This window comes from Caretta caretta, chromosome 9, assembly GCF_965140235.1.
Source record: "Caretta caretta isolate rCarCar2 chromosome 9, rCarCar1.hap1, whole genome shotgun sequence".
Lineage (NCBI taxonomy): Eukaryota > Metazoa > Chordata > Testudines > Cheloniidae > Caretta > Caretta caretta.
The window spans coordinates 49,622,437-49,637,219 of record NC_134214.1 but is presented as its reverse complement, the minus strand read 5'-3'; the positions used below and the strand labels follow the sequence as shown (position 1 = coordinate 49,637,219).

Sequence of the window (14,783 nt, the reverse complement as noted above, 5' to 3'; positions counted from 1 at the left end):
TGTGCATAGCTGACCGTGCTGGCTACATGTTCCAGACACACTCCTGCTTGGAGTAGACGGGAGAAATTGGGTATCCTGAGCCGGTGGGGAGAAGAGGCTGTGCAGGAACAGCTTCGAACCAGCCGTAAAAATATCAACATCTACGAGCGGATTGCTTGGAGGATGCAGTGGAAGGGTTACACCAAGGACCTGCAGCAGTGCTGTGTGAAAGCCAAGAAATTGTAGCAGGCGTACCAGAAGGCCAGGGAGACCGACAGTCAATCTGGTGCAGAGCCACAGACCTGCCTCTTTTACAAAGACTGCATGCCAGACTTGGAGGAGACACCACCAGCAGCCCGCACGCCGCTGTGGATATCTCCAAGGAGCCCAAGTCACAGGCCCCTGCTCTGAACAGTGAGGAGGAGGGGTATGGGGGACAGGTGACCAGGGGATCCAGCTGCGCAGTTAGCCAGGACCTGTTTTTGACTCCAGCATAGTCCAGTCGGTGCTGGTAGTCAAGCACGGGTGAGCCTGATGCAGAGGAAGGATCCTCAGATAAATCTCTAAATAAATTTTCCATTACAGGGATGGCACCCCCAAATTAGCAGGACACAGCTTTCAACTTTTCATTTATTTAGAAGATAGAGTGGTACAACCAAGAGAGGTAGAATTGCTATCTGCTCCTCATTCCCCTCTGGAGTTATGCAGAGGGGGCCATGCGGAGCAGTGTGTTATGTAACAGAGATGTCCCTTGACTCCTCCTGAGAGATCTCAATGGAACATCATGGAGATACCCTGCAATCCTCTCCCGATAATTTCTAGCCTTGCTATGGAGAGCTCCATTGTGCCTGAGGAACAGAGGTGTCACGTACATTACTGGTTCTGCACTTTCCCTCCCCTTCTTCTCATGCACACACCCTCAATTTCAGCGTGTGTGTACACGTGCATGCAAGTCAATGCAGACCCAAAAGGACCATTCTTACCCTCTACTCTGACCTTCTACATAACAAGGCCATGAAAAGTTCTTACACTGAGCCCACCAAATAGAGCCCTGTACTTGCTGAGTGTATCTTTTAGAGAAACATCCAATCTTGATTTAAATACACCAGTCATGGAGAATCCACCACATCTCTTGGTAGTTTGTTTGGTTAGTAATCCACAATAACCCCTAAGACTCTTCCACAAAGTCTCTGCTTTCTAGGATACAATTCCCCATCCTGTAAGTATGCACAACATTCTAACCTGCCTTTTAAAATGCAAGCTGTTTAGTTGAGCGCAGACTACCAAGCAATCCAGATCACTCTGACCTGTCTTGATTGTTATTTGTCACTTGCTACCAATCTTTGTGTCACTTGAAAACTATCTGCAATGATTTTATATTTTCTTCCAGATATTGACAGAAATCTGACCAGATAGGGTGAGTTTATGGGGATGTCAGTTTTAATATGTTATGGTGGGAGCAAGGGCAGCTTCATCCACAGAAACCCTGCAACAGGGGCTCCTGTCTCACAGGGTTGGGGCCCAGTTCCCCACTCTGGGTGATGCAACCTGGTGCAGGGGTTGAAGCTGCTGCTGCGGGGAGAGTGCAGGGCAGGATCACTCTCCAGCCTCCCCCACAGGGCCTCCCATCCTCACCAGGTCAGGATTAGGGTTGCAGTGTGCGGGCAGAAGGTGCTGTTGCGGGCATTTAGTGGCGATGAGCAAGAGGTGATGCCCGCAGAGCAGGAATGCACCCACTGAAATGGGAGGCTGCATCCGCCACTGAGTTTTAGTCACCAGATGGTTACAAGTTTTTCTCTTAGAATGGGAGCCCTGTTCAGTCTTTGAAGACAGGCTGCATTGTTGTTAGTTTTGTCGGGTAGTTTCTTTTTGGGGAACTGTTGAAAGTAGTGTGCTAGGTTGCTCTTTGCCTTAATCTCTTTGATTTGTACAGAGTTTTGGGGCATTGTTGCTCCCTGGGAACTGGGCATTGGTGTTTTGGCTGAGATTTCAGAAAGAGGGATTTGCCTGGGTGTTGTTTGACCAACTCCGTTCAAGGACTGGGGTATATAGTGCAAAAACAAGTTACACTAAGAAAATAATGACAGGTTTCAGAGTAACAGCCGTGTTAGTCTGTATTCGCAAAAAGAAAAGGAGTACTTGTGGCACCTTAGAGACTAACCAATTTATTTGAGCATAAGCTTTCATGAGCTACAGCTCACTTCATTGGATGCATACTCCACAGTATGCACGAAAGCTTATGCTCAAATAAATTGGTTAGTCTCTAAGGTGCCACAAGTACTCCTTTTCTTTTTACTAAGAAAATACACAGACTGTGGCAGTGATTTCTCCTCCAATGGCAAGCCAACTTGCAGCCTGCCACCGCTCAGCAGAGGAGCCTTAAAAAAAATGTACTTGCAAATTCAGCAAATTTAATAGGGAAACCAGTTCAACATATGAATATGGAACCAGACAATGCCATTTTTACCATCACTTTTCAAGGGAGAAGCAAACTTTAACTTCACCTTAAAGAAAATTTGTGGTTGGAATATTAAGAACTTTCAGGTCAATAATGAACAAGCAAATATTCTGTACACAAATTCCTTTGCAAACTTAAAGAGCTTAGAACTACAAGCAATACTCTGAGAAAGTCATATTTTAACTTGTTTTGACAGTCTACGGATGTATCACATGAAAAATACATATGAGAAAATAGTGTTTCTGCATAAAACAGAGTTAAACAAGAAATAAAAATATGCAGTTAATACAATTCTGTCCCTTATTTTTCTGAGCCACTGCTTGCAAGACACTACAGTGTATATATCACTGTTTCAAGGGTGTCTCTCCAAAGGGAAAAACATCCTGCTAAATAAATAGAGCTGTACATGGGTATTGGCAGAAATATTAAACATATATTCTAGAGAGAAAAGAAAATACAAAATTTATATAATATCTAGATTGATACAGATATACTGGTAAATAACAAAAAGGACAGGGAAGTCTTACAGAGCGATCTGGATCGCTTGGTAACCTGGGCCCATTCAAACAAAATGCATGTTAATTGCCCAATACAGAGTTATACACATAGGAACACGGAATTCTGGCCATGCCTACAGAATGGGGGACTGCACCCTGGAAAGCAGAGACTTCAAAAAGGATCTATGGGTTACAGTGGTCAAACGATTTGAGTTTCTAGTGCCATGCTGTGACAAAAAGTGCTAATGCAGTCCATGGATGTAGAAAGAGAACAGTAGTGAGTAGGACTAGGGAGGTGATTTTACCTCTGTGTACGGCATTGGTGAGACTGATATGGGAATACTGCATCCAGGTCTGGGGTCCATATGTTAAAAAGTTTGTTGAAAAATTGAAGAGGGTGCAGGAAAGAGCCACAAAACTGTGCAACTTCCAGACCTTAACATGTTTGCATTTCTTTTAAGTGTAACCATAATTCTATGTTTCCTGGGTTTATAATGCTTCATTTTGCGATAACTGCTGTATCCCAGTAACATTTTTGCCCTTAAGTTATTGATATATAGTCTCGCCTTAAGACAGAGTTAAAATAGTTTTTGTCTGGGTGTTTAATAATCAACTGAATATTTGCTGGGGACAATTTGAACAATCTATAAACTCAAATATATTAGTGAAAGCTATTCATCAAATGATTCTGAACATCTAATAAAAATTATGTTTGCAGACAATTCATGAACAGAATAAAAGGCTAAATTGACCAAATAAACTGTTTGATCAGCTCTATCAATAGTCCATTTTACTGGAGCAGTCCTCAGACCCAGGATTCTGACTAACAACTCAAAAATATGCTGATGACTTGATTATACTCTTGTCAATGCAAAACTGTCTATAAAGGAGTTTATTCCCACCAGAAGCACACTACAAGACATAGGCTCTAGAGGTCATCCTACGAAAGAATGAAATCATAATTAAACAAAACAAGAAAACCCCAGCCCAAATTAAAATGTTATTTTGGAAGCAGAGATACTGAAGTGTTATATACCTAGCCCTGATAATAAATATCACAAAAAATTTCAAGCTAGCTATGAAAACATTAGAAGAGGAAAGGCAAGGACGTCTTAAACTATTTGAAAATAAAATCTGGATAAATAAAATCCAATTACTCTACTACAAAACTATTCACTAGTATAATTCTGCCACTTAGGTGAAAAGTCTGGGGCCAAATCTTAACAGTTAATTGCACTTATCAGAAGAAATCAGCGCTGGCGACCCTAACCCTACCATTCTGCAAACAAATGTGTTTACAGACCAGAACTCACCCAGCAATGGCTGTACGAGCAGAACTAGAACTAATTAACACCACCACATATTAAATTTCCACAACTATATGAACTAAAGCATAATATACTCTTTCCATAACACATCTACACTGCAATATATACCCTCAGCTGGCCCGTCTGAGCTGGCCCGGGCTCATGGGGCTTGGGCTAAGGCAGGGGTTCTCAACCTTTTCTTGCTGAGACTCCTCCTCAACATGCTATAAAAATGCCAGGGCCTGGTGGGAGAGGGGAAAGCGCAGGGCTCCGGGTCAGAGGTGGCAGACCCTAGGGCATAGGCATAGATTTACTTCTCTTTGTGGGGGCGCAAGGGCTGGTGGGGCTTGAGCCAGCTCCGCACACAGGTTCCAGGGAGAGAACACCACCTCCACCCTCTGATTCACTCAGTAGGCCACTCAGCCTGTCTAGGCTGTGGGGGGATGCAACCAAAAAATATAACTCAAAGCGGGGACTCAGTTCAAGTTTGAAAACCACTCAGGGTGCAAGGAGGGGATAGCTAGGGGTTGTGTGTGGGCAGGGGAGTAGCTCAGGGTGCAGGAAGCAGGTATTTAGGGGCTGTGTATGGGGGGGGCTCCCAGCTTCAGCGGGGGGAACGCTGGGGCTCCCAACTTCAGGCTCCCAGCTTCAGCCCCCCGCTGCCCCTGGCTTGGGGGGGAGGTTTGCCAGCTTCAGCCCCACGTCGCTCCTGGCTGGGGGGGCACTGCCAGCTTCAGCCTGCGCCGCTCCCAGCTGGTGGGAGGCCTGCCAGCTTCAGCCCCACGCTGCTCCCAACTGTAGGGGGGAAGGGCTGCCGGCTTCAGCCCTGCACCAATTCCAGCTGGAGTGGGAGGGCCACCAGCTTTACCCTGCGCTGCTCTTGGCTACAGCGCTGCGGCTCGGGGCACTGGGTTTCAGCCGTGGGGCTCCATGGCCCCCTTGAAAGGGCTCATGGACCCCCAGGGGGCTGCAGACCCCTTGTTGAGAACTGCTGGGCTAAGGGCCTGTTTAATTGCAGTGTAGATGTTTGGCCTTGGACTGGAGCCTGAGCTCTGAAATGGTGGGGGTGGGAAAAGGAGGGTCCCCATGAGACAGTCAGCTGACATGGGCCCGTTGTGGGTTTTTAATAAATAAAGTGCTTCACAACCAAAAATGACAACTAAGGGAAGATATGCTGTTTCTAGGCATCAACATCACTACAGCACTGAGAAGTGGGGTCTAGGGAAACAAGCTCGCCCCAAACTGAATACTGAAAACATCAGACAAAACCCAAAACCTCTATACAAATCGTGGAAGGGAAGAACAGATGAGAAAAAAGGCAGACTTTTAATAGATCCCTACATACAACTCTCAAGCAACTCACTGCAGTGAGATCAGGAAAACAAGGTGGACTGTTCCCAAATACAGAATCAGTGATCACAAACTGAGAACCACAAAGCACAATGCAAACCCAAAGAGGAATGACTGTGTAACCACCATAAGAGAAGAAACTGAAATGGAAAGACATTTTCTACTCCAGAGTCCACAAGATGAAGTAGTGTGCCAGTGATATTTTCTCAAGTTACCAGAAACAAATACATAAAAATAATAAATAACACTTGGCTCTGAAGTGAATGAAAAAAGCTCTCATTCTAGGGAAAAATAAGGTGAGAGGAGAAATAGTGTCATATAATTTGTCACCAAATCAGACATATTAATGGCAAATGTCTACAAGGGACTAAACCCCCAAACATTGCTGTGATGACCTACCCTGGGCAGATGCTGAATTACCTCTGCCAGAGACCTCAGTTGCCTGGGTTTTTGTACACGTTGCCAGCACTGCTGTCTTGTCATCCCAGCAGATCATTCTGATTATGAATTTGTTGGAGGAAAGGGGGCTGCTAGGGAGCAGGAGCAGTGTCTCTGCAGTGGGGAGGTGCACAGAGGTGTGTGCGTGGGGGGAGGGAGGGATGCTGTTCAGCTGTACAAGGAAGTGTGGGGGGTAGGGGGTGCGTGGGGCCAGGGATAGGCCACTCAGCAGCTGGTTACATAGCAAACCGCCCCTGACTCAGCAATGGAGTATCCTTGCCAGAGGGACAAAGGGACGCGGATCATCCGAGCCCCGCACAGGGCACATCCTGGCCGCCCGGCTCTCAGCTTAACACACATTAGTGACTTGATAGGGGATGGGGGGCAGTGGCTCCCAGCTGTGTATATGGGGGGAAAGCCGCTGTGGCGGGGAGTGGCAGAGTGGCAGCTGTGTGTGTGTGTGCGGGGACGACAGGGATTCGGGGGGAGGCGGAGGCAGAGTCTGGGCAAGCTGTGGGGAGGGGGGCTGACCAGGCAACCCAGCTGTGGGGGAACTGCTGTGTTGGGAGTGGGAGCAGGGTTGCTTTGGCGCGGGATCAGAGGCTGCCCAGCCTTGACCAGGATCGGGGGGCGCTGGAGCCCCCAGGATAGGGCCGGAGACCTGCAGCCTACGGCCCCTGCGCGGGCTCCAGAGCGCCGCAGCCCCGCCCCGCACTGGCCGGCCGGCCGGCCGGGGGAGGTGCCTGCTGGTCGGGCCCCCGCGCGGCGGGGCGGGCGCTGGGCGGAGCCGGGCGGGCTGGCCGGGCCCTGCCCGCGGCGCTCGCTGCCCTGTGGCGCGGGGGACGCTCCCCGCTGGCGGCTCGGCTCAGCCCGGCTCGGCGGCGCCATGAGCGGGGCGGCGGCCGGGAAGAGCGAGAAGCGGGACGAGGCTCAGGCGCTGGCCCGCAGCTGCGCGGGGAGACCCGACTTCCAGCCCTGCGCCGGGCGCCCGCTCTGCGCCACCCACAGCCACGGCCGCTGCTTCCGCCTGCACTGGTGCTGCCACCTGGGCTGGTGCCACTGTGAGTGCGGGCGGCCGGGGTCGGAGCTGGGGGCGTTGGCAGGGGAGGGGGCGCGGGGTCGGAGCTGGCCGGGCGCGGGGCCGGGTCGGAGCTGGGACTAAGGGCGTGGGGGTGCAGGGTTTCTGTCAGATACAGGGTTTACAGTTTAGTCCAGTGGCTCTCGGCATCCCTTGCTGTACACATTAGTCCAGCGCCACTGGCGGGGTGCGAGCGTGGCTGGCGTGGGGCTGGTGAGGGGGTTGTCCAGGGAGGGGGCTATTACGGGGTGGGGGGTTGGCCAGGGAGGAAGCCAGAGTGGTGCTGGCTTGTGGGAAGGGGCTGCCTGGGTTGGAGCAGGTCTGTCATGCGAAGGTTGGCCAGGGAGGGGGCCATGGCCAGAGCGGGGATGGCATGGGGTGGAGGAGAAGGTTGACTGGGGAAGGGGGCTGGGACTGGAGTAGGGCTGGGGTGGGATTGGGTTGGGCTGGACTGGGCTCAGAGTGGGGCCGGGGTGGGGTTTGGCTGGGGGAGGGGGGTCCAGGCTGGCGTGGGATGGGGGTTGGCCAGTGCAGGATCAGAGCAGGCCACGGGCTGGGGCTGGCCTTGACCCTGCTGCTGATCCAGGCAGGGGAGGCTGTGGAGGTAGGTATTGGCTGTGCCCTACTGCAGCATGGGCTTTGTGCCCTTCCCTGATCTGGCTGAGCCCGCTCCGCTCTGGTGGTGGCCATGAGTGAAAAGGCAGTTGCTGGTCTGTGGTCCTTGTCCTCTTGACACCATGGTGCTGTGCAAGTGATGCCCGGGGTGGTGCCTGCATGTTCTGGACAAGGACTTTGGCCTAGCCACTGAAGACCCTGATCAGAGAATCAAGCCTAGATTTTAAAACGGAGCCTGGTGCAGACTGGGACTGAGCTGTGCGAGTTAGTCAGTGTGGGGTGTGTGTGTGTGTGTGTGGAATTGGGGTAGCCACCCCTCTGCTAAAAGCTTAGGGAGCAAGCAGCATACCCCTATAGCTGTCCCTCTTCTTTGTATCATGCGCTCCGCCTGCTTCAATCTGCTTCAACAACTGCCTTTCTCAATTCACTGTTTGAATTCAGCAGTTGAAACTGGAAATAAGATTTTTTTAAATGGTGAGTGTAATTAACGAGTAGAACAGATTTCTTATAGGCGTGTAAATTCTCCATCATTTGGAGTTCTTAAATCAAGGCTGGGTGTCTTTCTAAAAGACATGCTGTAGTTCAAAAGTGGGTTGTTGGTCTAGAATCGATGCAGGAATTGTGGGGTAAAATTCTGTGGCTAGTGGAGGTTGGACTTCTGGTCTTAAAATTCATTAAATGTACAAATACTTATACAGTGAAAGCATCGATCAGTGAGGCTTAGAGTTTATGTACATCACTACTGAGTCTTTGTGCTATTTAAGGATCTCCACCTTAACTTGATATAAAATGGGAATTAAGACGAGATAAATGCTTTCCATAGTTAGGTTTCCAAAAAATGAACATCTTGGTTTGAGCTTATTCATGCTTCCTTTAATTGTAAAGTTTTTGGTATTCCAAGGATACATTTTTGGGGGAATTGCATTTTTAGGTATGGTAATGACGAGACATTCTGTCAGTAACACCGACTGTATAGAAGAAAATGGATAACATTTGTGTCATATTACTTTTTTTCACTTCCCTCACCTTTTTACTGGTATAGTTAGTGAGTTTTTCAGTAAAATTTGCTTCTGTCTGAGGCTGGTCAAAAAGTAAATTTCATCAGTATGCTATGACCATTTGTTTATTTTTTTAACTTTTTATTAGGGCAAAGTTACAATAAAAAGTTAACATTACTTATGAAGTCTCAGGTTAATGTTCCAAGAACCTGGCTAATGATTTTGGCTTGCTGACTGGGGAGCCCTCCTCCTCTGAGTACGATAGAAAGGGAGACCAAATTTGTCAATACCTGTGCTCTCTTTGGTGCATCTCTTGTGTACATAAGTGGTGTGAAAACTTTTCTATTACAAGGACAGTCCATATTTTACTGTACCACAGTATGTTAGGAGGAGGGGCAGGTCACACATGTTCAGTAATGTGCAATAGAGTTTAGCTGGTAATAATAATAATAATAATAAGTAATAAAATGAAAAGGAGTACTGTAGCTCACGAAAGCTTATGCTCAAATAAATTGGTTAGTCTCTAAGGTGCCACAAGTACTCCTTTTCTTTTTTCGAATACAGACTAACACGGCTGCTACTCTGAAACCTGTCATTATGCAATTAATAAAATGTTATCTTTAAAATGCAGATTTTTTTATTGGCTCATTAAGTAAGCAGGTCAGGAGATCTCTAGGAAATAGGCATTTTGTCATAAGATGAATCTCTCTAATAATTTCAGGTTTTCCTCCTCAAAACATTTAATTCCTGGACATAACCATCACATATGCAAGCACATTTCCCCCCAGCCTCCAATCAAGCATCTCGCTAGAAGCAAAAATATGATGGATCTTAACTGGAGTCACCATCAGGGCCACACAGAGGTTTTGGGAACCTGGGACAAAATCTGAAACTGAGGGCCCCTCACCTTTTAAAAAAAAAAATTACCATGTAGATGAAAGAGTTTAAGAAGAGGGGAGGAGTCTGAGGGGCACAGAGTAGGCCCAGGCCTGTGGAGTCTCTTCCCTCCCTGCTGGGATGGGGGGCCAGGGAGGGTGGGTGGGGTCAGAGAGGACCCAAGCCTGTGGGGATGCTGCCCACCCTGCTGGGATTGTGGGTCTTTGCCTTGTGTGTGGCCAGAGGCTGCTCTTGGTCCTGTTTTTCCCTGAGCTCCAGCCCCACTGCTGGTGGGAGTGGTATCCCCAACTCTACTTCTGTATCCGGGCTCTTGGCCTGGCAGATTTGATTGCACCAGGTCCCAAGGCAGCCAGTGGTTGCAGTGGTGGGATCTGGGCTAAACGTGAGTGTCAGGTCACAATGCCTCTGGCTCAAATTTGGCCTAGAGACCGCTTTGGCATTTTGGGGGGCAGGAGCAAACTGCCCCTTTTGCCCAACTCCAGATGGTCCTGGTTACCATTTATTTATCTTGAGCCAGAAAAGTTGCTTTCCCAATTCTGTTTTTTTATACTCTCAACCAGCCTTGCAAATAGATTGTTTTCCATCTACAGGGAATACAATATGTTCATATCCCAGCTTATGCTATTAAAGAAAACTTTTGTGTATTACAGGAAGATTCACCGTAGTTGTTTTCCTTTATCTTACAACTTTTTTTTTCTTTGTATTTTTGTGCAAATGCATTTTTAAAGCTCCTCCTTCCTCCTAAAATACTAATGGGATCAGTCTATTGATCACAGTAAAACTGTTTCTCTTTATGAGACTCTGTCTTATCAGAAAAACATAGCTGGGTTTCAGGCTGTCAGCATGAAAGATTGTTTTTTCTTACAGTGGTTGTGCCCGTGAGGGTTGATAAATTGCTGCATAAAACACTTAGCGTTTTATCTCTCGCACTGTTCAAGCTGCAGGTTTTGTGTAAAGGGAGGAGCAAAAAGTGACAATCCTGAAAAGTATATATGATGGCTCAAGAAAGTGGAAGTCTTTCTATAAACAAAATTTAAATTTAAAACTTGGTTTTGGAAATCCAGATGTATCACTTTTGACAAACAATACTTTTTTTTTTCTGACTGTATAGTTATACATGTTCAATGATTACTATACAGTTAATCTCTTCCTCCTGGTCTCAAGTGGGCCTATCCCGTTTTATATTGTATCAATGGTATTGACATTGGGTGAGGGACTGAGCCAAGGTTTTGAGTTTTTTCAGTCTCCCTTCTGACCTGCTCTTGATTTTGGAAACTCAGTATCATCCTTCATATTAAGTATAACCAAACATGATGCTGGAAGAAGTCTGTGTATAGGTCCCCTTGACTATAGCCCCAAGGAATTATTTTTTGACTAGTTTGTGCAGGTGTGTGTGCTGTCACAATATTCCTATTACAGATCTAGGCTAGTGGAATTGACCTTTTGCTAAATGTGTCAAGTGTTCCTCAGTAGAGCTGGGTGAATTTTTTTTGGTGAATAGTAAATTTGCCGGAAAATGCAGTTTCAGGGTGACCGAAGCTTATTTGCAGATTTGGTAAAGCGTTTCAGCTAAAGAGAAAACGAGGATTTTTTTTTCAAAAACGTCAAAAGAAGATTGTACATCTTCAAAACAAACCACTTCAACATTTTGTTTTGAAAACCTTAACAACATTTTTTTGATTTTTCATTTTGGCAAGAAAAACAGAAGAAAATGAGTTTTGGTTCTAAACAAACCAAGTCTTGGGTTTTTTTGGGGTGTGTGAGGGTGGTTGGCCATCAAACCAAAACATTCATTATTTGTGCAGCTGTAATTATCATCCTCTTCTAGCCTACCTTCCCCCTTCATGATTTCTTCAAGTCTTTTCCAATCTAGTTCATATTTTCACTTGCTTTGAATGCTTCACCTTTTCCTGTCTGTAATTCTGCTCATTAGCTTTCTTTTTTTCCTCTGGAGTAGGAATACTTTTTATATTTAGTGGTATTTTAACACTGCTATGTGAAAATAGAGTGTTGAGCACTTTTGGGTTGGGAATATAAGAACAGCCATACTGGGTCAGACCAAAGGTCCATCTAGCCCAGTATCCTGTCTTCTGAAGTGGCCAATGCCAGGTGCCCCAGAGGGAATGAACAGAACAGGTAATCATAGGCGCCGACTCCGTTGGTGTTCCAGGGCTGGAGCACCCACAGGGAAAAATTAGTGGTACTCTGCACCCAGTGGCAGCTAAGCTCCCCTTCCCCTACCTCCTCTCCCCTTCCTCCCCCCAAGCACACCGCATCCCGGCTCCTCCGCCTACCTCCCAGCGCTTCCCCCGGCTGCCGCCAAACCTGTTTGGAGGCATGCTGGGAGGGAGGGGGAGGAGCGGGAATGTGGTGTGCTCAGGTGAGGAGGCGGGGAAGAGGTGGGGCCAGGGCGGAGGTTTGGGGAAGGAGTTGGATTAGGGGCAGGGAGGGGGTGGGGACTTTGGGGAAGGTGTTGGAAAGGGGGTAGGGTGGGAAGAGGCGGTATATGGGGTGGGCCGCATGGAAGAGGTGGAGTGGGGGCAGAGACGGAGTGGGGCCAGAGACAGAGTGGGGGCGTCGAGCACCCAGGGGAAAGCGGGGAAGTTGGCGCCTATGCAGGTAATCATCAAGTGATCCATTCTCTGTTGTTGTAAAGGGACTTAGGTGTAGCCAGTCATGTCACAGCTTGGCAATAACATGGTTCTCTCTTTACAAAGCATTATTGCCTGGCTTTGCTCTGCAGGAGTGAATCCCATTTTAAACTCTCTCTGATCCAGAGCCTGTTTTGGAGACAAGGAAGGGCAAACTCTTGCACCCCCTAAGAAGTTTTTGTTTATTTCAGGATGTCTTATTTCAGTTGGCTAAGCTGTTGGCTGAAGCATAGAAGTATGTAATCATCCAATTACAGAGTGTATCACAATGCGTACGCACACGGGGGGCAAACTGAGGTTGCACAGGCAACCTTAATTCTGGTATTTCCTCACTTTGAGAGCTTGACTTTGCAACCTTAACATAAAAAGAAAAGGAGTACTTGTGGCACCTTAGAGACTAACCAGTTTATTTGAGCATAAGCTTTCGTGAGCTATAGCTCACTTCATCAGATGCATATAGCTCACGAAAGCTTATGCTCAAATAAATTGGTTAGTCTCTAAGGTGCCATAAGTACTCCTTTTCTTTTTGCAAATACAGACTAACATGGCTGCTACTCTGAAACCAACCTTAACAAAGTAATTTTTGTCTTGTCTTTTCAGTTTGCAATTGTAAAAAGTTAGGAACTTACAAATTCCATCATGTGGAACCATATTGGTTCCTATATGGGTCATCAGCAGGGTTGCGACCTTTAGAGCTGTAGCACACATCTCTACCACTTTAGTTAATGGGTTAACTGATAGCAGTAGTAATCTGTTATCCTCTAGGTGGCTCACCCATTAGAGGATGAAGGTACATTTTTGCCACAGGGTTTCACAGCTATGTGCTGACAGCAGAGGAATAGTGAGACTTGGGGATAGTGGGTTAAATTCTAGATTCTGGAAGAAAGTGTGCTCTAGTGGTTGTAGCCTTTTTGCCTCTGCCCTGCTCTCCTGCAACACTGCCCATCCCCACTGGGTCCTGATCCTGTCCTGTCTTCCTTGCTCCAATCCATACCTTCCCCCAAACCCATCTCCATCCCTTAGCATGCCTGGGTACCAGCAGAGTGGGCATTGAAAGCACAGGAGAGATGTTCTCCTTGCTCTGTTTCTATCTGGTGCCACAGTGGTCCCTGACAGCCAGGAGGAGCAGTTGCAGGAAATGTTCTGCTCAGCCGCTTCAGCTCTGGAATGGTGCATGCAGTCACTCTGTGGAGATCATATGTGTTCAATCCAGTCAGCACACAGGAGCTGTGTGGGGATGGAACATGCTCAGTGCAGATGGAATCTTCTGGGAATTTAGCTGTCAGTCTTTAACAAACCTCTACTGAGCGTGTGCAAACTGGTTTTGGTTGTGGGGTTTTTTTGAGGTTTATAATTGGCAAAATTCAGATGGATTTTCACACAGATGGCAAAAGGCACAGCTTCAAAGCATGAAAGTGCTAGAATTTCTCCATGAAACAGTTGTAAGAGTTTTTTAATATGGGGAAAACATTGCCCTCTTACATTGTTCTCAGAAACAGCTGAACCATTTTTGCTGAAATGTAAAATAAATAAATCAGAGGCAACCTAGTATGGTAAAGTTTGGAAAAGTTATAAACAACTGAAAGCAGGGATATATAATGGCAAGTGTTAGATAACTATAACTTGAACTTGTTGCCAAAGGTGTGCCAGCTGCAAGGGAGACATTTTCCACTTTGTTCCCCCTTTAGTTGCTCTGGATAAAGATCTTGAGAGAAATCAAACATGTTTTACATAATTTGTGTCATAATTTATAATCTAATATTATGCAGACATTTTTGCTGCTTCTTCTAGTCTGACCATCTGCATAATGCAGACTATAGAATTTTATCCGGTGAATTCTTGCATAAAGCTAATAATGTGTAGTTGAACTACAGCATTTCTTTTAGACTTCAAATGGTGGGAGAATCCACCACATCCGTAGATGAATTGTTTCAGTAGCTAATTACCCTCCCTGTTAAAATTGTACATTTTAATTCTGACATGCACAAGGTGGGTGAGGTAATATCTTTTATGGGACCAACTTCTGTTGGTGAAAGAGACATGCTTACATAGAGCTCTTCTGACCATTTTATTTTATTTCTAGTCTGAATTTGTCTAGATTCAGTTTAAAGCCATTGGATTTGGTTAGGTCAGGGGTTCTCAAACAGGGGGTTGGAACCCCTCAAGGGGTTCCAATGTTATTACATAGGGAGTCGCTAGCTGTCAGCCTCCATCCAAAACCCCACTTTGCCTCCAGCGTTTATAATGGTGTTAAATATATAAACTATTTTTAATTTATTTTGGGGGGTTGCACTCAGAGGCTTGCTATGTGAAAGGGGTCACCAGTACAAAAGTTTGAGAACCACTGGGTTAGGTCTTTGTCTGCCAGATTAAAGAGTCCTCTACTATCAGAAATCTTGCCATACAGATACTTATTCACCATGATCATGTACTTTGTGCAAAGAAGAATTCACATGATAAACTGGATTAATTTTCAAATCCAGTTTAAGATGGTGTATCTAGAAGTAATGGTGCA

At 46.5% G+C, this 14,783-nt stretch overlaps 1 protein-coding gene across 1 annotated transcript in view; it reads left to right on the top strand.

Annotated features, from left to right (window-relative positions):
- The first annotated feature begins 6,826 nt into the window (after window positions 1–6,826).
- Window positions 6,827–14,783, top strand: part of C9H3orf70 (chromosome 9 C3orf70 homolog) — a 37,742-nt gene continuing 29,785 nt past the window's right edge. The window contains exon 1 of the mRNA XM_048863762.2: window positions 6,827–7,090. Coding sequence (XP_048719719.1) covers window positions 6,916–7,090 — 175 coding nt within the window. The 5' untranslated portion in view covers window positions 6,827–6,915. The remainder of the gene's footprint in view (window positions 7,091–14,783) is intronic.